Genomic DNA, 21,966 nt, shown 5'->3' with positions numbered 1-21,966 from the left:
CATTTGTAAAATAATGCAAATATGTCAGTGTAAAATAATAGTCACTGGCTAAATTCTAATAATTTAGGATAAAAAGCAGAAAACAATTCAGAATACTAGAAGGATATCTAACACACGCACACCCAAAAAGAAGCTAAAATGGCGTTCCATAACCTCCACTGTGTGGATAAGCATTTTGGAGGGGGAAAAAAATGTTAGTGACAATCATCATGAATAATAAATGTCCAATGCAAGTCTCGAAAGTGTGGAAGTGCCTCGAGTCAGGGCAGCCAAACTCCGCCCATCTGTACGCTGCCAACTGAAGCGCACAACTTGACTTTCTGAAGCGATTTCAGTGTTAGGTCAGCTCTTCTGGCATCACTGGAGTTTATCAGCGAGGAATTTATCAACTATCGGATACTTTTTTTCCTACCACCAACAAGAAAAAGTCCACTTTTGGGGGATGAGGCGTGTGCGTCTTGCAGGGCAGGTGCCGGTTTGATGGAGGAAAGCCTTTACGCGCGGTCGCCATGGCTTATTATCCCTTCCAAAGTCAGCGAACGGGTGCCTTGCCTTTGCCGGCCTTGCTTTCAGCCGCGCAATCCTCCTTCGGCCCCACGCTGTGCGTCCCGGCTGTGGCGGCGGCGGCGTCCCGCTCCGAGGTGGAGTCCGAGGAGGTGTGCTCCGGGGCGGGGCTGCACGCGGCTCTGAGTCGGCAGCAACAAGCGCTCCAGTTGCGCTCCCTGAAGAACCTGCAGCCGGCGGACGGCTTGTGCGACGACCCCAAAGTGTCTCTTGAATCACAGGAATTATGGAACGAGTTTCATAAAATGGGAACGGAGATGGTTATAACTAAATCAGGAAGGTGAGCGTTGTATGATAACAAGAGATGAAACAGTCGCGAGAAATCAAATATACAGTGGTCCCTCGTTTTTCGCGGTTAATGGGGATCACCTCAGCGTGAAAATCGAAAATTTGCGAAGAATAGGCGGAGTTTATTTATTTATTTTATTTTTGGGGTGTGTTCAATGTATTTCTACATATATTTTAATTTATATAGATGGCGGAAAACACTTAGGTGACTTGAAGTTCTGCTCTGTGACCCCCAATTTGGCCAAATTTCAAAATTGTCCAATATGCACGTGTGACACGTCATTGGAAAGCTTAAAATGTCAATTTTCTGGGGGAAGACAAATTTTGAACAGGAGGGCATTTAAAAAATATATATAATTTTTTTAAAACAGCAAAACCCGTACTGGAGGTACCAGAACACGAGAGCAGAATTAAAGACGCCATGATTTTAACGAGATATTATCACATACTTACCTTGTTTCGATCCAAAAACTTCAAGTAGCATGTATCATCGAGTGTCAAGACACAGATGAGAATGAATGGCCACAGCTGGATTTTGGGGGGGATTTTATGGGTGAACATGGTAATATAACAAGGGTCGCGATGCAGAAATTGCAGACATCGAGGAGTGGTCAAGATGATCTTTTCCATGTATTTACCCTTTTAAACGTTTTTTTCCCCCTTTGTTTGGATCAATTATTTATCATCTAAAATATTGGGGAAAATGCAACATGGCAAAATTCATGTTCCCACATTGAAAAAAATGTCATATAGCAAAAAATGCCTCATGGCAAAAAAATGTCTCATGGCAAAAAAAAAAAATCCATTTTGCCATATGGCAAATAAATGCCACATGGCAAAATCCATTTTGCCACATGGCAAAATCTATTTTGCCATATTGCAAAAAAATGCCACATGGTGAATTCTATTTTGCCACATGGCAAAAAACGTCACATGGCAAAAAAAAAATGCCACTTAGCAAAAAAAATGCTGTAGCATGATCCATTTTGCCACGTGGCAAATAAAAAACGCCACATGGCAAAGTACATTTTGCCATATTGCAAAAAAAATGCCACATGGCAAAAACATGCCACATTGCAAAATCCATTTTGCCACATGTAAAAAAAATGCCTCATGGCAAAAAAAGGCCACATGGCAAAATCCATTTTGCCACATGGCAGAATCAATTTTACCACATGGTAAAAAAAATGCCACATGGCAAAATCCATTTTGCCATATGGCAAAAAAATATCACATGGCAAAAAAAAAAAAAAAGCCACATCAAATAATCCATTTTGCCACATGGCAGAATCAATTTTACCACATGGTAAAAAAATGCCACATGGCAAAATCCATTTTGCCATATGGCAAAAAAATATCACATGGCAAAAAAAAAAAAGCCACATCAAATAATCCATTTTGCCACATGTATTTATTAATAAATGCCATAGGGCTAAATCCATTTTGCCCCACGGCAGTATCAGTTTAACCACATGGCAAAAAAAATGCCACATGGTAAAAAAATGGCACATGGCAAAATCCATTTTGCCATATGGCAAAAAAATGCCACATGGCAAAATCCACTATGCCATATGGCCAAAAAATGCCACATGGCGAAAAAAAACAAAGCCACATGGCAAAATCCATTTTGCCACATGGAAAAAAATCACTTTTGGTTCTCGCTGTCTCTTAAAAACTGGCCGTGAATGCTCATATTTCAGTGCCGTGGAGTTAACTTACTTGTTGAAAAATAAACTGGTTTGGCCGACGTAGGATATAATTGCCATGAATGCAAACCAAAATGGGTCTGACGCCCCTGTATTAGACAACATCTTTCTTTAAAAAAGTAAATACACTATGGCTAAGGTTTTCACTCTTCATCTCTCACAGGAGGATGTTTCCGCCTTTCAAAGTAAAGGTTGACGGACTTGACAAAACCTCCAAATACATCCTCCTCATGGACATTGTTGCTGTAGATGACTTCCGGTATAAATTTCACAACTCTCGCTGGATAGTTGCCGGAAAAGCGGACCCGGAGATGCCGAAACGCATGTACATTCATCCCGACAGTCCGTCCAAGGGAGAGCAGTGGATGAGCAAGCCCGTCGCCTTCCATAAACTCAAACTCACCAACAATATATCGGATAAACACGGATTTGTAAGTACCGTACAGTACAGTAGTCGCTTTTTAAACCTCATTCTCACCACTTGACCCTTTTCCAACTTGTTTTTGTAGACCATTCTGAATTCCATGCACAAATACCAGCCCAGGTTTCATATTGTGAGAGCAAACGACATCATGAAACTTCCATACAGCACATTCTTGACCTACGTTTTCCCCGAGACTGAGTTTATTGCCGTCACTGCATATCAAAATGAGAAGGTACCCTACACGAATTACAACATTCAGAGGTGGGTGGGTGGAGTCGCCAAAAATAGTAGTGTAACATCTAAATAATATTACTCAAGTAAAAGTAGTCATCCCCAAAAATCTACTCAAGTACAAGTAAACAAGTATTTGGTGAACTCAGTACTCAGGTCATGAGTAACATTGTGAGTAACTGCTTACAATGTCTGATTTCTTTTTTTTTTAACTAAAGATGTATTTTTAATAGACAACATCATCTACATGAACTTATTAATATATTGGACTATAACTGATTACATCTCCATATTAGGCCAAAAAAATACCAAAAAAACATCGAATTCCGCCTAATGAATGAAACATCCAAAGAGCACGAGTGCCCCCTAGTGGATAAAAAAACATTTTTTTACCATAAAATGAAAAAGATTATATCACTGTTTTTTCTTGGTCTCTTGGTGCCAAATAAAAACTTCCGCGCTATACAGTAATGTAGACTCTATATCAAGTACTGTAATTTTCACACTATAAGGTGCACCTGACTGTAAGCCGCTGCCCACCAAATTTGGCACGAAAACGCCATTTGTTCATCGATAAGCCGCAGTGGACTATAAGCCGCAGCTGTCCTCACTGTGTTATGAGATATTTACACCAAAAGATATTAACCAGTAACAATTTATTAGACAGCGGCATCATATGACTGTCATAAGACCAAATGAACCACCATGAAGCTTTGCAGCCAATTGGTTCATAGCTTCATTGCTTCAAGAAGCTTCATTTGGCAATCACTGCTCCCTTGGCGGAGACAGTCAACCTCTGCCACCACCTGCTGCCAGCACTGTTGTTGTCCAACATGCCTCCTAGCATGCATTGCAACACTACAGATGTAAATAACAATCAAAATTCATGTTCTGTGCTAATTATTTCTTCACTTACTGTTCCAGATGTTTCATGACTTGCCAGTTATGGTATTTGGTAACACTTTATTTGACAGTGGCGCCATATGACTGTCATTAGACAATCATAATTACGACATAACACTGTCATGAGCATATATGTATGATTATAACAGATGTCTTTTAGTGTTATTTAGCAAATTATCTCACTTTTAAATTGACTTAAAAGATTTTAGCTGGACATAAATGGAGTTAGCGACATACAGTAATTTGCCGGATGACAATGTCATAAGTATTCAGTAATGCCCTTGATAGTGTCATGTCATAATTATGACGGTCTTATGACAGTGTTATGACGCCGCTGTCAAATAAAGTGTTACCTTTTGACCCAAATAAATCAACAAATAAGCCGCACTGGACTATAAGCCGCAGGATTCAAAATGAAGGAAAAAAGTAGCGGATTATAGTCCGAAAATTACGGTAGTTTCATTTTTATGGCGCTTTAAAGACGGGCGGTGGTCATGTGCAGGGGCGCCGTATAGGGGTGAAAAGTGATACTGATTCTAAGGGCCCATGCCCTGATGGGGGCCCACAAAGAAAATTAGAACATTAGGTAATCGTTTGCAAATTCAAATATTAATCATTACAATTTTAATAGGAATAAAACGAAGAGTTTCTTTATCTTGATTTGTTTTTGGCAAAAAGTTAACACCCAGAGAGCATATATATATCGCCAGCCACCCCTCCCCCAACCCCAATGGATTGGTCCGCCCTTCCTTTGATCAAACCGGGCGCAGCCGTGCGCATTTACACCAGTCAGTGACTCGGAGTGCATGGAGCGCGGTACTGCAGAAATGTTTTCAAAACAAAAATTGGGTGTTCAAAAGAGGAAAGAAAAGAAAGCAAAACAGGAGATGGGTAGAAAAGGCCAACAGGAAGTGACAAAGTACTTCACAAAGGAAGGTTGGTGTCTTGTGTCAGTGTAGTGCTGAAAATTAACCTGTTATCTTAGCACCGAAGCGAGGTCCCAGCTCACTCCGTAAGATATACGGGATTTTCCCGGCCTCAATGAACGATATTTATCTACTCAAAAACAGGAATTCCAAATAATGAAGGCATTTTTGGTATCCTACAGATGTTGAAATGAAAGTTGGTGTGGAAATTGTCTTTTATAAAATTGGGTTGAATTCAGTTTGTCAAGAATTTGTTGAATTTAGTTTGTCATCACTTGTATTTAGTTTGTTAACAAAGGACCTCGCTTCGGAGCTGTAGCCTATAATGGAGATGGCGAGTTTCCAGATGAGGCTAAGCCTACTCCATAATGAAGTACTGTAATTATTTGCTAGCGAGTGTTTGCTCCACTTTTAGCTTACATTTAATCAGTACAGCAAGCAAACCCTTAGCAAGCTCTTCATACTAAAACAGTTGTACTGTATACTGTATACTGTAGTATAGTTACCGGTAAGTTAAAACAAAACAAAATTTATTCTCAGTCATATATTACGGTATTTACTTTGCGAATATTTCTAATAAAAGTATATTGTAAAAGATGGCCTTCAGTACATTTCTTATAGGTGATATCAGTCTATTCATTATTATTATTATTATTATGTTTACATAAATATATTTATCTGAAATTAATGCAGAAAATGCACAAATTAGTGTGTAAATATTCACCAGAATGCAGGAAATGACGCAGTTGATACTCTAAATGTGTGTGTGTGTGTGTCTCTGCACTGGTGGTGGGGCCCAAAGTGATATCTTTTCATGGGGCCCAAAATCCCTGGCAGCGCCCCTGGTCACGTGACTGTAATGTTACATCTGATGAGTTATTGTTGCGACATGTTATTGGTAAAAGTATTCCTGCCGGCACTGTGGTACTACCAAAGTCAAATCTATTATGTAGAATAAAGAGGAAGAAATGTAATGACTCTAGTGTAGCCAAAATTAGCAGTAGCGTTTCTTCAGCACATATCTACTCAAGTCAAAGCATGGCAAAGTATGGCATGTTAAAACTACTCTTAGAAGTGCATTTTTCTCCAAAAGTTACTAAAGTAAATGTGACCACCCACCTCGGAGCTACGTTCTGAGCTTTTGTGATGCTGTGTCTTTTGAAAATGAATAACCGGAAACTATATGTTTTGCAAGATCACGCAGCTAAAAATTGACAACAACCCATTTGCCAAAGGATTCAGAGAAACGGGGAACGGAAGACGAGAAAAGAGGTAGGCCTACATTGTGAGTACGGATTGTCTTTATGTTGACCTAATCTTTTGGACGCAATCTGCAGGAATAATCCTTTAAACGCCTCTCCGCCGGAGGAGAACAAAGCGTACTGCGCCGATTCGGACGACTCGTGGGAACAACCCAAAACCGGCGACTCGTTTCACTCTCCTCTGGAATCGCTGGCCGGGACATCCGCGCCGAATTGTGGAGGTGCCACAGTAACCATTTTGTTCTTTACCGGCTTGTTGTTGGAAGCAATTTGCACAACATAGCATGTTATGAGCAGAAACTCACATAGCCCTAATTAATTCATGAATTGCTCCGAAGACATAAATTAGTCAGTAAAGTCACATCCTTCAGTTGTTGATGTTTGCTACTGTGCGCATCCCGGGTGGCTATGGTTAAGGACGTAACATTTCTGTTAAAAAAAAAAAAAAAAACATCACGCAAAGGCCAAATCAAGTTTTCTTCTTAAAGGGAAAGGGACAACTGCAGACATTTTCATGATTTCTTTCAAAATACATGACATACGTTTCATTGTTGTTTCCGTTAAAGATGGAGATAATGAAAAGTTTAGTTGACGAACATATTTTTCATGACAGTGACGAACAGGTACGCCGGAAGTCACTTACAGCGGGAGGATTTTATTTTGCTTTTCCCATCCAAAAACAGCCATTTCGGTCCAAATTGGTTATGCTCGCGATTTATCTCCATACAAGGGGTGCACAATGGCAGTACACAAACATGCCGGATAGTTGACGTGCGATCTCTGGGCTACTATAAAGACAGTGTTCTTTTTCACCTACAGTGTGTGTTGGAGTTTTTGTATTAGAAATAAAGCACCCATGTATTATAATGCAAATCCCCGCAGCTTACAGCACAATGACACATTTGAAAACTGAAATGTCCAAAATGCCTCGGTTTTACGCCTACTTTTCACAACCGCTGAGCACTATCGTAAACTACCGGTATTATAATCATCTACATTTCTCGAATTGAATTTTAGAGAGTTTTGTAAAGAAAAAAATCGCAAATTGGTTTTTGCGTCATGTTAACGCCTCCTCTGTCAACAGTTAACTTTAACATTCCAGTAGCGCCTTATCCAAGTTGACCTGGTAGCAAGTAGGGTGCCAGATAGTGACCATGTTACAAACCAAGGGAAAAAAAACTTCTTAGACTTATATAAATTGCTGGCCAAAAGTATTGGCATCCCTGCAATTCTGTCAGATAATACTCAATTTCTCCCAGAAAATGATTGCAATTACAAATGCTTCGGTAGTAATATCTTCATTTACTTTGCTTGCGATGAAAAAACACAAAAGAGAATGGGGGGGGGGGGAATCATGATCATTTTACACAAAACTCCAAAAATGGGCCCGACAAAAGTCTTGGGACCCTTTGAAAAATTATTGGATGCTTCTATAATTTGTGTAATTAACAGCACCTGTTACTTACCTGTGGCACATAACAGGTGGTGGCAATAACTAAGTCACACTTGCAGCCAGTTAAAATGGATTAAGGTTGACTCAACCTCTTACATGTGTCCTTGTGTGTACCATGAGCATGCAGAAAAGAAAGAAGACTAAAGAACTGCCTGAGGACTTGAGGAAGCATGGGCAATCTCAAGCCTACAAGTCCATCTCCAAAGACCTGAATGTTCCTGTGTCTACTGTGCGCAGTTTCATCAATAAGTGTAAAACCCTCAGCACTGTGGCTAACCTCCCTAGATGTGGAGGGGGGAAAAAAATTGATGAGAGAGATTGTGCGGATGTTGGATAAAGAACCTCGACTAACATCCAAACAAGTTCAAGCTGTCCCACAGTCCGAGGGTACGACAGTGTCAACCCGTATTATCCGTCGGCGTCTGAATAAAAAGCGACTCTAGCGAAGAAGACCCCACTTCTGACCCAGAGACATAAAAAAGCCAGGGTAGAGTTTGCCAACACTTACCTGAGAAGGCCAAAAATGTTCTCTGGTCAGATGAGACAAAAGTAGAGCTTTTTGGGAGAAGGCATCAACATAAAGTTTACAGGACAAAAAACAGGCCCTCAAAGAAAAGAACACGATCCCCACAATCAAACATGGCAGGGGTTCCCTGATTGCTTTGCTGCCTCTGGCACTGGACTGCTTGACCGTGTGCATGGCACTATGAAATCTGAAGACTACCAACAAATTTTGCAGCATATTCTAGGGCCCAGTGTGAGAAAGCTGGGTCGCCCTCAGAGATCATGGCTCTTCCAGCAGGACAATGACCCAAAACACTCTAGAAAATGGTTTGAGAGAAAGCACTGGAGACTTCTAAAGTGGCCAAACCTGAATCCCATAGAACACCTGTGGAGAGATCTGAAAATGGCACTTTCAAATCTCAGAGACCTGGAGCAGTTGTCTAAAATTCCAGCCTAGCATTGTAAGAAACTGATTGATGGATGCCGAAAGCAGTTGTTCGCAGTTATTTTGTCTACCAAGTATTAGACTGCGGGTGCCAATACTTTTGTCCAGCCCATTTTTGGTGTTTTGTGCAAAATAATAATGATTTAATTTTTTTTAATTATCTTTTGTTGTTTTTCATTGCAAGCAAAATAAATGAAGATATTACTACCAAAGCATTTATAATTGCAATCATTTTCTGGGAGAACTTGAGCATTATCTGACAGAATTGCAGGGCTGCCAATAGTCCAGCACTGTATATTTAATCCCCAAAGTTAAATACGCCATTGTTTCCCCATGTTTTATTGATTGATTTATTTTTAACAACAACAATAAAACACTTTTTTCTCCCCAACACCAGGGGGTGCTGCAGCACCCTCAGCACCCCATTTCCCGCGCCACTAATGACAAGTTAATAACAAAAAAAGCAAGCCCGGCGAGGGCACCAGTGAGTGTTGTGGGGCGCAGGACATGTCACATGGGTGGCACTACCCAAACACTCCAATAATGTACACGAACAATAAGAAAATGTCACGCATTGTGAACATATGATAGAAAAAAATCGTATTTTTGTCTCCTTGTTAGGGAGCATGAGAAGGAGAGGATCCCGGTGCAGACAAACAGGACTTGTGATGAGCAATGATTTATTAGCGACACCAAGGAAAAAAGTGTTGTTGTAGCTTGCTCTGTTCGGGGTGGCTGAGCCGGCGTGAAGGCGAGGGAGCTCGGAAGGAGGCAGGCGTGGAATCCGACAAGGGGCGCGCAGAGAACAGGTCCTGGGGCGAGAGAAAAAACAAGTCGTGAGCCGGTGATCAGAGAACGTATCAAAGTAATGCGAGAAACAACTGACGGTGGAACCAGACGAGTTGATCGGGCGACGTGGTGGTGCGTCTGCTGGGCTTTTAAAGCTGGCTGATGTTAACCGCTCTCAGCTGTGTGTGGCCGCTCCACCCGTCTGACCTGTAATCAGCCCAACTCCCCTCACCTGAGGAAGGCCTCAGGAAGAAGGAGTGGAGGCCCTAACACTCCTTGGACGAAAACTGGCATTCGGCTCGTCTGGTTTACGTCACCCGGGACACATTTTTAGCTCGTCATCGTCATGAAAAAAACTGTTTGTCGACAAAATATGTCATGGTATTCGTTGACGAAAACAACAAGGATCCAACGTTCTACTCCTCCGACAGATGAGAACAACACCGGAAGCGATTCGGATATTGATCTTCAAGGTGAGGATACGGGTGACGGTTCTCGGCCTGAATTGTCATCCGGGCTGATTGAGAAGAGTGGCAAGAAAGCGCCGACGTCGTCAAGTGAGAACTTCTGCGGGGAAAGAGACTCCTCGCCCAGCCACGCGAATCCAATAAAAGAGGGCACGGCACCCGAATTATTGGACAAAGAGAGCTCGTGGACATTCGGCACGGGACCTCGTCAGACTCAGCGGTGCCCTGAGCTCGGAGCACCTTTGCTGTTTGGCCAAGGAGAGTTGTCAGTCAAGACGGGGATGCTTCACTCCACACGCATGGGACATCTGCTTTCCTCTTTCTCAGGATTAAATGACCCAGAACACAGAGGTGTATCTTCGCAAATCCTCGCCTCGCCTCCGCCATTTATGTTTCACCTGTCACAGCATGTGTTGATGCCACAGGTATGTTTTACCACTATACAGTCTTATGAAAAAGTATCTGAACCTTTTGGAATTTCTCGCATTTCTGCATAAAATCACCATCAAATTTGATCTGTCAAAATCACACAGATGAAAAAACGGTGTCTGCTTTAACTAAACCCACCCAAACATTTATAGGTTTTCATATTTTACTGAGGATAGCATGCAAACAATGACAGAAGGGGGAAAAATAAGAGAGTGAACCTTCTGCCTAAGGAGACTTAAAGAGCAATTGAAACCAATTTTTACCACACAGTTTAAGTCAGGTGTGTGCCCAATCACTGATGAGTGGTTTAAAGCTGCCCTGCCCACTAAAAAACACACACCTGGGAAGAAATGTCTTGATGAGAAGCATTCTCTGACGTTCATTATGGCTAGGTCCAGAGCTGTCTAAAGACCTGCCATCAAGGATTGTTGATTTTGATCAAGCTGGGAAAGGATACAAAACCATCTCTAAAAGTCTGGATGTTCATCAGTCAACAGTCAGAGAAGGTGTCTACAAATGGATAGAGTTTGGCACTGTTGCTTCTCTTCCAAGGAGTGGCCGTCCACCAAAGATGATGCCAAGAGTTCAGCGCAGAATACCCAGAGAGGTAAAAAATAACCCTAGAGTGTCTGCTAAAGACTTACAGAAATCACTAACACAATCCTATTTCTCTGTGCACACCTCAACGATATGTAAAACTGTGGCCAAGAATGGTGTTCATTGGAGGATTCCACGGAGGAAGCCACTGCTTTCTAGAAAAAACATTGTTGCTCGTTTAATGTTCGCAAAAACACCAGTGAAGTTTTGGCAAAATATTTTGTGGACTGATGATACCAAAGTTGAATTGTTTGGTAGTAACACACAACATCATGTGTGGAGGAAAAATGGAACAGCTCACCAACATCAACACCTCATCCCCACTGTGAAGCATGGTGGGGGAAGCATCATGATTTGGGGCTGTTTTGCTGCCCCAGGGCCTGGACAACTTGCAATCATTAATAGAAGAATGATTTAAAAAGTTTATCAGATGTTTTGCAGGAAAACCTGAGGCCGTCTGTCAGACAGTTGAAGCTAAAAGAGGGTGGATGCTACAACAAGACAATGATCGAAAACACAGAAGTAAATCAACTTCAGAATAGTTACAGAAGAACAAAATAGTCAAAGTCCAGACTTGAACCCTATTAAGATGCTGTGGCATGACCTAAAGACAGCAATTCATCCCAGTAATCTGACTGAATTACAGCAGTTTTGTTGAAAAGGGGGGTGGGGCACAAAATATTAAATGTAATGGGTCACATCCTGTCACTGTTTGCATACTATCCTCTTTGAAAAATGAAAACCTATGAAAATTTGGGTGGTTTTAGTTAAAGCAGACACTGTTTTTTCATCTGTGTGATTTTGACATAGATCACTTTTGATGACTTTTTGCAGAAAAGGTTCAGATACTTTTTCATACCACTGTAGTCTTGTACAAAAAAAATCCCAGATAAAATTGAGAAGAAACTTGTGATTTTGAATTTATTTTCATACACAGGGCCTGTCACTACCACACTTTGGAGGATTGCTCTCATACCCATGGAATTACGCAAGCACTCCAACTCTTCCAACTGGTTCGACAACCTCGGCGCTCCTTAGGAACCGCTCTTTTCACAGCGCAATACCGTGGTTGCGGATGAGCCCCTATCAGATCCCCGCCGCCGCTGCCGTACCGGGCCAAAATCCGCCGATGGCAAGTTCAAACTCAACTAAATCGCAGCAGTATGACCTGTACAGCCAAGAGACGTTGCCAACGGCTGATAATCCCACGCGAAGCGAGCAGACCGTTTCCAGTGACAATTTGGAGACTTCTTCTGATGGACTCTAAAGCCGAGGGCGTAGGTGTGGTGTCAACGTTGGTAGGGATGATATAACAGTATAACCTGTATGTACACTTTTTGATGGGGACGGGACATTCATAAGACCAAACAGATAAAGTGAACATTTCTCACAAATATGAACCTAATTAATAGATAGGCTAAACTAGATATGTCCAAAGTCCGGCCCGGGGGCCAAAGGCGGCCCGTGGTCAAATTTCATCCGGCCCCCAGCCTCTGTCATAAAATCAATAACATCTGGCCCACACACAGACTTAATAAATTGGTCAGCAGTACTGCTACCAGCATATGAAGTAGCTTACACACTAAATGCTGCTCTTCATTTACCCACTAAAAGGCAGCAATACTCTAAGCAACGTTACCCCGTGTGTCCATTTACTCCCAATTTTCTAAAATGGCGACAATCAACAACAACAAAAAAAGACGGTTGACTGCGACGGCCGACGATAGCTGGAAATTGGACGATTTCTTCACTAAAATACCCAACAACTGTGTCTGCCTTATTTGCAAAGGGACTGTTTTTAGATAGTTCAATGTGTGGCGATATTACCAAACAAGACACACTGACATGTACGACAAGATTATAAGGAAGCTAGGTAGTGAGAAATTGAAGCAACTTGAAGGTAGCTTAACTTCACAGCGGTATTTCGCAAGAGTCGAAAGACAACGCCACAAAGGCTAGTTGCGAGATTGTTGAAATTATTAAAAAATAATAATAATGAGGCAAATGTGACACACAGAATGGCTTGCTAAAATTTGCTTAACCCTATATTGCCAAATGTATCACATTTGCTACACCTAAAATTGAATGATTTTGAGACTAATTCAGAATTTTGACATTTCTTTTTGAAAAAAAAAATGATGGATGCAAGTCAACACATGCATTTGCAGGTTCCATGAGAAAAACAAACAGGATTTAGCAAGGGTTATAGATATCTGAGCGCTTATTACACATAGTCATTTTGACTTTTCTTTTTACAAATTTGAAAAAAATGTTTCATTAGGACCTTATTTTTCAAATTTTGGGATTCTCTGATAATTGCTTCATATTGCTGGCATTAAAGGGTTAAATAAAGGATGTCAGCCATTGTCCGCCCCCCACATTTTTACCACATCAAATCTGGCCCCCTTTGCAAAAAATGTGGACACCCCTGGGCTAAACGATCAATGTAAAATAAATCTGTATTGACTTATGCTAACTTTCATTAGTATTGGTTCAGGTGATACAATGTTCGATTCTAACCTAAAGAACCATTTTGAAAATTTCCAGAATAAATGTCTGGATTTTATGAGCAAAGCCTAACCCTAAACAATGAATACAAACTTGTTTGTTATCTCTTAACTATTCAGGAATGCAAAAAATAAACCCCCACTCAACATTGTCTGTCTAAATCAGGGGTGGCAAAGTCCAGTCCTCGAGAGCTTGTTTTCCATGTCTCCCTACTACAACACACCTGAATTAAATAATCAGGATGGTTATCAGGCTCCTGCTAATGAGCTGATCATTTGAGTCAGGTATGTTAAAGCATAGACTTCATAATATATTGGCGTGACACGGGGCGCAGGGTCGATCTGTATTTTCACAAACTTCAAATATTTACAAAACCAAAGCTGCTACCGACCTAAAACCAAAACAGCCGACCTAAAACCAAAACAGGCATATATGAGTTTCAATCAGCAGCGGCATCAAAAAATTCAAAGTCATTCCCTAATAAAAATTCAGATTAATGATTTTTTATGTAAGTATAACAAAACTTGAAATGGCTATAAAATTCTCAGATTTTACACTAGATGCACAAAAATCACCAAATGTAGAGGTAATCACCTATATTTTCAGTATATATAGCAATATTTAACATATGATATAAGTTTTTGCCCAAAATAGCAACTGTTTTCAACTGTTAAAAAATCACTCAATTTTCACATCAAAAACTTAATACTTGAAGGAAAACATGCAGAATCAATTATAAATACTAGATTATTAATAAATTCTATATACAATCACAACCTATTGTAGAATAGAAAAGAATAGCCCTTTATTGTCATTATATTGTCATTTTAAATTCTTGTCAATAAATGCTTAAATGCCTGAATTCTTTATAGATATGAATGTAAAACAGTCTCGATTCTTGGTTAAAAGCAAAAAAATTAAAAAATTAAAAAATAAATAAAAAACGGGCAGTTAGCATTTATTTTACATAAATATGTCAAAGTATGATGCTAGTCTTTAAGCCAATGTGGTGGCCGTCTTAGCACAAGAGATTTTTACATTGAAAATTATTGCGAATAAATGCTTAGATCCCTGAATTCTTTATAGATATGAGTGTGAAACAGTCTCAGTTCTTTGTTAAAAGAGCAAAAAAAACAGGCAGTTAGTATTTATTGTACGTAAATATGTCGAAGTATGACGCCAATGCCGTAGCGGTTAATTTCTCCCATTAATTTTTTTTCTCGTTTTAAAATGCATGCATGGTCCGAAAAATATAATAATTACCTGGAATCCTCGAACAAATCACTTCTGAGACAATCCTTCCTGTTTGTATGCGGTACAGCCTTCATACTTTTTCAACCTAAATCCGGCATTCGATCGCTGCGTGTGTTTGAGAACTGCTCATGATGCTGGGTGTGGGCAGGCCCCCTATGCAAAGGCGTGGCGCAGTGTCTGGGGGAGGTGAGCCCTCAATATATCATGAAGTCTATGGTCAGGGTGTAACAAAAATAAATAAAAATGGAGCCTTCCTTCAGGTAAAGCACGACTCATGCTTTTGTCCACATGCACAGCTAAACTCAACAACAACAAAAAAAACTTTTTACCTCAACCATGATTAATGTGTGATAATCTAAAAAATGTTTGGCTAGGCTGCAAATAAAAACATTTTTCAATCAATAATGTTTGAAAATAAATAAATACATTTGAAATAAATGCAAGTCATCAGCCAATCAAACGTGCGTCTGAGGGGGAAAAATGGACCGGCACATTCAGCGAGTCAAAAGGGATACAAATAAAAATAATTCACTTCATAATTGTAGGGTCAATTCTATCCTTACAGCATATGGGAAGACAATCTAAAACTGAACTCATGGTATAATGCAAATAAGGTTTCTTAAAAGTTGGGTTGGAGACAATTTGAGCATCCTGAAATGTTGGGAGTGTTATGTCCCTACCTATCCTACGCAAACCTACGTCCTCTCTATGCGCTTCTAAAAACATACAAAATGTGTTTGATGAATCACTTCCTTTACAACCACAAAGATTCCTTTTTCAATGTTAATAAATTCAATTACAAAGTCCCAATGCTAATTCGTTATAATTACCATTTTAATTCATTACAATCCCTTTCAATTAACCTTTCTATCATAAGTTTGAGTGTCTCCACTTTTGGTCAAAATATCAGAGTCAAAGGTCAGATGTCAAAAGCCAGACCACAGACTTCATAATGTATTGACTTGGCGCGGGGCCTATTCATAGGGGGCCTATCTCCGTCAAAGCTGACCGAGTGCAAACACAGACAAAGAGCTTTTTCCGTTGAAAATTCTCGTCAATAAATGCTTAAAACCAGGAATTATTTATAGATATGGACGTAAAACTCGATTCTTGGTTAAAAGCAAAAAAACATGCACATAGCATTTATTTTACGTAAATATTGCAAACTATGAGGCCAATCGGTAAGGAAATTAGCAGCCGCCGCCAAATATGTAAACAAAGAGCTTTTTCCGTTGAAAATTCTTGTAAATACATGCTTAAATCCCTGAATTCTTTATAGACATGGACGTAAAACGATCTCGATTCTTGGTTAAAAGGAAAAAAACGTGCATTTAGCATTTATTGTACGTAAATATTGCAAACTATGATGCTAGTCAGTCAGCAAATTTACGGCCGCCATATGTAAACAAAGCTGTTTCTGGTGAAAATTCTTGTGAATAAATGCTTAAATCCCTAAATTCTTTATAGATATGGACGTAAAACAGTCTACATGCTCGGTTAAAAGCAAAAAAAAAAAAGTGCAGGTAGCATTTATTTTATGTAAATATGGTAAATTGGTATAATGCCAATGCTGTAGCGGCTAATTTCTCCCATAGATTTTTTCCACAAGGTTTCCAAATGCATACATGGTACGAAAAAATAATAATTACCTTGGATATCTCGAACAAATCACTCCTGAGACGATCCTTTGCGTTTGTAGGGTGGCGTGGCTCAGTGGTAGAGTAGTTGTCCCCCAACCCAGAGGTTGTGGGTTCGATTCTCTGCCCTGATGAACTCATCTAAGTGTCCTTGAGCAAGATACTGAACCCCACGTTGCTCCTGGTGCTGCGTCACCAGTAGGTGGATGGTGAGATAGTGTAAAGCGCCTTGAAAAGTGCTATATTACACCATTTACCAATGTATGCGGTACAGCTTTTGTACTTTTTCAACCTAAATCCAGGGTTGGTTCGCTGCATGTGTCGCTGCGACCCACTGCGAATAACTGAAGCGGATTGTGGGATCGACCCCTGCTTGAAGGCGTGGAGCACTCAAGGTCGAATCTGACCCGTCAATCATTATGAAGTCTATGGCCAGATCTTATGATACCACATTAAAAAATAAAGGTCGCATTTTTTCGATTTTGTAGTATTACTCTACTCATTGCACATCTGAGAAAACAACATTACTATGCCATCCTTATTGCTATTGCTGCTATCGTCGACGATAGATGTCCAATCTTGGATATTTGGAGGGCTGTGATGGACAGGGTCAGCCCCTCCAATTACAATGGATTGGGTGTCTTATCATCATCAATGGTGGTGAAGGACTTATTTTTAAGTTCACGTCTTGTAAAATACACATTGTTTGCCAAAAGGCAAAAACATTTGATCACCTGTGTCACACATTGAGGTTATTTTGATGTAACGAGCACTCAGGCAAACTCAGGCAACTTTTGTGTGTTTTCACAAATAAAATATAGACACTTGTGTATCCTGTTTACTCCTCTCTCCAGGGAAATCACATGAATTAAAGGTCAGGGGTGAAAGTGGGCCAGAACGGTCAGGAACGCAGTTCCGGTATAAGATTCAGGGCCGGAACGTAGTTCTGGTATAAAATTCATGTAAGATGCTGTTCCGGTACACGGTGCTTTGATTCCAAAAGTATGACGGCAAATGTCAAATTAAAAAATGCTAAGCTGCCACACATGCATTTCATCTCCAAGAAGAAAACAATCTACCAACATCAGATATACATACACAAATGTTTACAACAAGCATAATAAAGTGCTTGTGTAGCGTCATCCGTTTCCACCGATATTTATTATTTTATTTTATTCCACGGACAGCATGAAGGTTTCCCCATCTGCTGCAGTTATCCGAGTCTGACGATGATGAGTCCCGTCAATGTGCGAATGCAAAGCAAAATGCCTGGACTCATTTATCCGTTCAATTGGCTGACATACTGACATGTGATCAGCAGAGATAGTTAGCTCTGATTGGTTCAAATGTGCATGTTTTCTGGAACAGCAAAAAAGAAAAAAAAAAATGTACAATTGATGCGACAAAAAAAGGGCAATGCAACAGAAAATGGATCAAATCTTTAAGAGCAAGGAAAGAGTTGAGGAGGCTTATTTATCATATTTAGTTTTATTTGCTCTGATGGGGAGGTTTAGAACATCTTAGTATCAATGTGCACTTTGGACTTATATTTGGTCATTTTATGTTAGGCTACTTATTCTTTATCTTATGATTAAAAAAAGTCAATGTTTGCGCAATCTTCAAAATATATTCCATTTCACTCTGCATAATATGTCATTTGTACTTATTTTTCTGACTGTATGTTACTTATATCTTTATTATTTAAAAAAAAAAAAAAAAAAAAAAAAAAGAAAGCAAAAGTAAATGTTTACATTAACTTCAATTTTAATATACATCCTATGTTCTTAATTAGTTAAAATTGAGATTTGGCATTTAGTATTTGAGGAAATGAGGAAAAATAAAAATTAGGAGATGGAGGTTGGGGTAATTGCTGTTTTTGTTACCTTTTATTTTGCAAATCATTGAAAAAATACCATTTTGAATGAAAATCAGTTTTTGTATGTGTTATAGAAATAACTGTGCCAAAACAGTTTTGCATTTCAGTAGTTTTAAGAAGTTTGCCCCCCCAAATTAAAATAAATAAATAAATAATTAAAATTTCTGGCTCAGTGGTAGACTTCACGTCGGGGAGTTCCGGCAAGAAATTCTAGCCACTTTCACCCCTGTAAAAGGTCCACTAAATTTGCACTTATTTCATTTGACAAATTCAGTGAATGTGTACATTTGACCTCAGGGGTGCCCATTTAGTGTTATCTGGCAAATGATCTCACTTTTTAATGGATGTAAACGATCAAAGCTGGACATAAATGCAGTTAGTGAGACAATTTGCCGGATGACACTTAGTGACATAAGCAATCAGTAATGCCCATGATAGAGTCGTGTCATAATTATGTCAGTCTTATGACGTCGCTGCCAAATAAAGTGTTACCTATTAACCCAAATAAATCAACACATAATCCGCACTGGATTATAAACCGCAGGATTCATAATGAGGGGGAAAATTAGCAGCTTATAGTCCGAAAATTACGGTATATATTTTTTTAAAATATACATACGTAGTTCATTATGTTGTGTGAGCAGTTTTGGGGGGTTGTGCAGCACCCCTCGGTTGATCACGGGACGATGTCTCCTTGAAAAGTAGCTTTAAGGGCAAAAAAGTATAAGCACTCGTTTTACCTATACACAATTTGTTTTGCCTCTTTTTTGTGTAAGATGGACTGTGCTGTTGTGTTACTTTTCTTCTTGACTGAACAGCGCGACATGTTCACTGGCTCGGAAATGTGGCAAACAGGTCAATAGCCAAGTTTGCCTGCATGTGAGGACAAAACTTTTACAGTTGGGGAGAGCTTGTAAGGTGATTGACTACATTTAATATGCACCACTGATTTTAGCACTACAGGATCAAAACAAACATGGGGTGGGGTGGCGTGGCTCAATGGGAGAGTAGTTGTCCCTCAACCCAAAGGTTGTGGGACAACTTCTCCACTATTTTCATATATTTACCCTGTTTAAAGGTTTTTTCTTTTTTCAATTTTCTTTGTTTGGATCGATTAGTTATCATCTAAAATATTGGAGAAAATGTGACAATAACGGGAAAAAAATACAATTATCGGTAAGCGATAGTTATGAGGTACCAGATTTTTCGGACTATAAGTCGCACCTGAGTAGAAGTCGCACCAGCCATAAAATGCCCAACGAAGAGGAAAAAAACATATATAAGTCGCACTGGAGTATAAGTCGCATTTTTGGGAGGAATTTACTTGACAAAATCCAACATATAGAACAGATATGTCATCATGATTTAAAATAAAAAATACAATAGAGAACAACATGCTGAATAAGTGTAGAGTATGTTAATGTTACATGATGCATGAACAACAAAATGCAAACGTGGCCGGTATGTTAACGTAACATAGCTATTAAGAGTCATTCAGATAACTATAGCATAAAGAACATGCTAACAAGTTTACCAAACCATCAGTGTCACTCCAAAACACCAAAATAACATGTGAAATGATATTATAATGTGTTAATAATTTCACACATACGTCGCTCCAGAGTATAAATCGCACCCCCAGCCAGACTATGGAAAAAAACTGCAACTTATAGTCCATAAAATGCGGTAGATATCTGTGACTTATTTAGAGATGTCAATTTTTTCATTGTGACGTAATTGCTTTAAAAGTTTAACGACCCAGGACACGCTGGAGAGACTATGTCTCTCGGCTGGCCTGGGAACGCCTTGGGATCCCGCCGGAGGAGCTGGTTGAAGTGGCTGGGGAGAGGGAAGTCTGGGCTTCCCTGTTAAAGCTGCTGCCCCCGCGACCCGACCCCGGAACAAGCGGAAGATAATGGATGGATGGATGGAAGTTTAAAATATGCAAGTGACATTTTTTTTTTTTTTTTTTTTTTAATGACGTATTAGACATCAATCAATGATACTAAGCTAAAAATGACAGACATTTTGAATAATAAATATAATTACCTTCTTTTTATGGCTGAGTTGAAACAAAAGCGATTGCGCGACGTCTCTAAACGGGGGTTTCCAGGATAAAATGGACAAATTGAAAATAGTTCGGGGGCTTAATGCGCCAGGAATCTGCTATCGCAGCATATAGGGACATTGTTCTATCAAACACAACAGTTCTTTTGGCTTAAAATGCTGCAGTTTATTTTAAAGACAAGTGAAAAAGCAGAAACTGCTTTTTCAGTTTAGTCTGTGTTTTCCGCCTTTTAAAATAAAAATAAAAAACTATTTAGGGGGGGCTTAACAATATTTTAGGGGGGCTGAAGCCCCCTTAAAGTAGGCCTAACGAAGCCACTGTTCTTCCACATCTTTAACACACTGCAAAAAATGCCACTTCTAAAACGAGTTAAAAAATATTTGAAATGAGAAGATTTGCTTATAAGTCAGAAAATTCTGCCATTGGAACAAGCAATTTTTGTCTTGCTAAGAATTCTTAAAATAAGACATCCATTCAGGATGAACTAATAATATATAACTAGTTTCAAGATCTTGTTGAACTAGTAAAATATGACTAGAATGAACTAATAATATATAACTAGTTTCAAGATCTTGTTGAACTAGTAAAATATGACTAGTTTCAAGATTTCATTCATCCTGAATGGATGTTTTATTTTAAGAATTCTAACCAAGACAAAAATTGCTTGTTCCATTGGCAAATTCTTCTTGTTATAAGCAAATCTTATCTCATTTCACGTAATTTTTACTCATTTTGGAAGTGGCATTTAGTGCAGTGAATTTGGCACCAGGGACATCATTTTCGGACAGAATTGGTAGGTTTAGCTCAGTAAACATCTCGTTCGCACACTATTTTCATGCATTTTGTTGTGAATTGGAATTATTACAATTATTACATTATTAAAATAACAATACGTGTATGTATTGTTATTATTTTTGTTACATTCATCATCATTGTTTAATTTTTATTTTTTCCATACTTGTTTTTTGTTGTTATTGCTCGAAATAAAAATCAATCAATCAATCAAATTAAAATATTGGTTTGCAATGCCACCATGCCGCCAGTGGGCGCCAGTGTGTGACTGTGTTTGGGTTGCGAGGAAGAAGGAGTTGAGTTAGAAAAATAATCAAAGGGAGGAGTGTGGATGTTAAGAGTAAACGCTCGTCTCGTGTACTTATTCGGCCTTATTCTAGTGATAAAGTCTAGAATAGAACACATTTACTATTAGGAACAAACGCGAGGTTGACCCGCCAAGCATCAGTTGCTTACGTCATGAATATTAATGACAAAAGTGACGAATTGCTTGCGGTAGGTCATTGCGTCTGATCTAGGGCTTCCCAAAGAGAAAGAGAATCAGCGCCCCTTGCTGGTTGCTTTTTAACCAGCCCTTAAGCCTGCATATATTCTTTTTATTATTATTTTGAAAATTTTGACCCTGTATCTGTACTTATACTTAAAAAAAAAAAAAAAAAAGTTAGTACTTCATCGTGCATGTTGTAAAGACCAAATATGTATATTACAATCTAAAAAACGTCATGAGTATTCTGTGCACGCAGAGCCAAGGGCACCATCGTGTGGCTCCTTGTGAAAGTACAAGTAAGCCAACTTTTTTTTTTTTTTCTCCCTAAAACTCGAGGGTAAAGAAAAGACCAAGCA

General features: G+C 39.3%; 1 protein-coding gene across 1 annotated transcript; it reads left to right on the top strand.

Annotated features, from left to right (window-relative positions):
• Positions 1 to 336: 336 nt before the first annotated feature.
• On the top strand, positions 337 to 14,157 carry LOC130906151 (T-box transcription factor TBX2b-like). The gene is made up of 7 exons (XM_057820131.1): positions 337 to 844; positions 2,722 to 2,989; positions 3,068 to 3,214; positions 6,238 to 6,314; positions 6,380 to 6,525; positions 9,927 to 10,387; positions 11,926 to 14,157. The coding sequence occupies exons 1-7, from the start codon at positions 510 to 512 to the stop codon at positions 12,253 to 12,255; spliced, it is 1,764 nt and encodes a 587-aa protein (XP_057676114.1). The 5' UTR covers positions 337 to 509; the 3' UTR covers positions 12,256 to 14,157.
• The last annotated feature ends 7,809 nt before the right edge of the window (positions 14,158 to 21,966 follow it).

This window comes from Corythoichthys intestinalis, chromosome 18 (assembly GCF_030265065.1).
Source record: "Corythoichthys intestinalis isolate RoL2023-P3 chromosome 18, ASM3026506v1, whole genome shotgun sequence".
Classification (NCBI taxonomy): domain Eukaryota; kingdom Metazoa; phylum Chordata; class Actinopteri; order Syngnathiformes; family Syngnathidae; genus Corythoichthys; species Corythoichthys intestinalis.
Note: the sequence above shows the minus strand (reverse complement) of the source record. Positions and strands in the feature narration are given on the sequence as shown.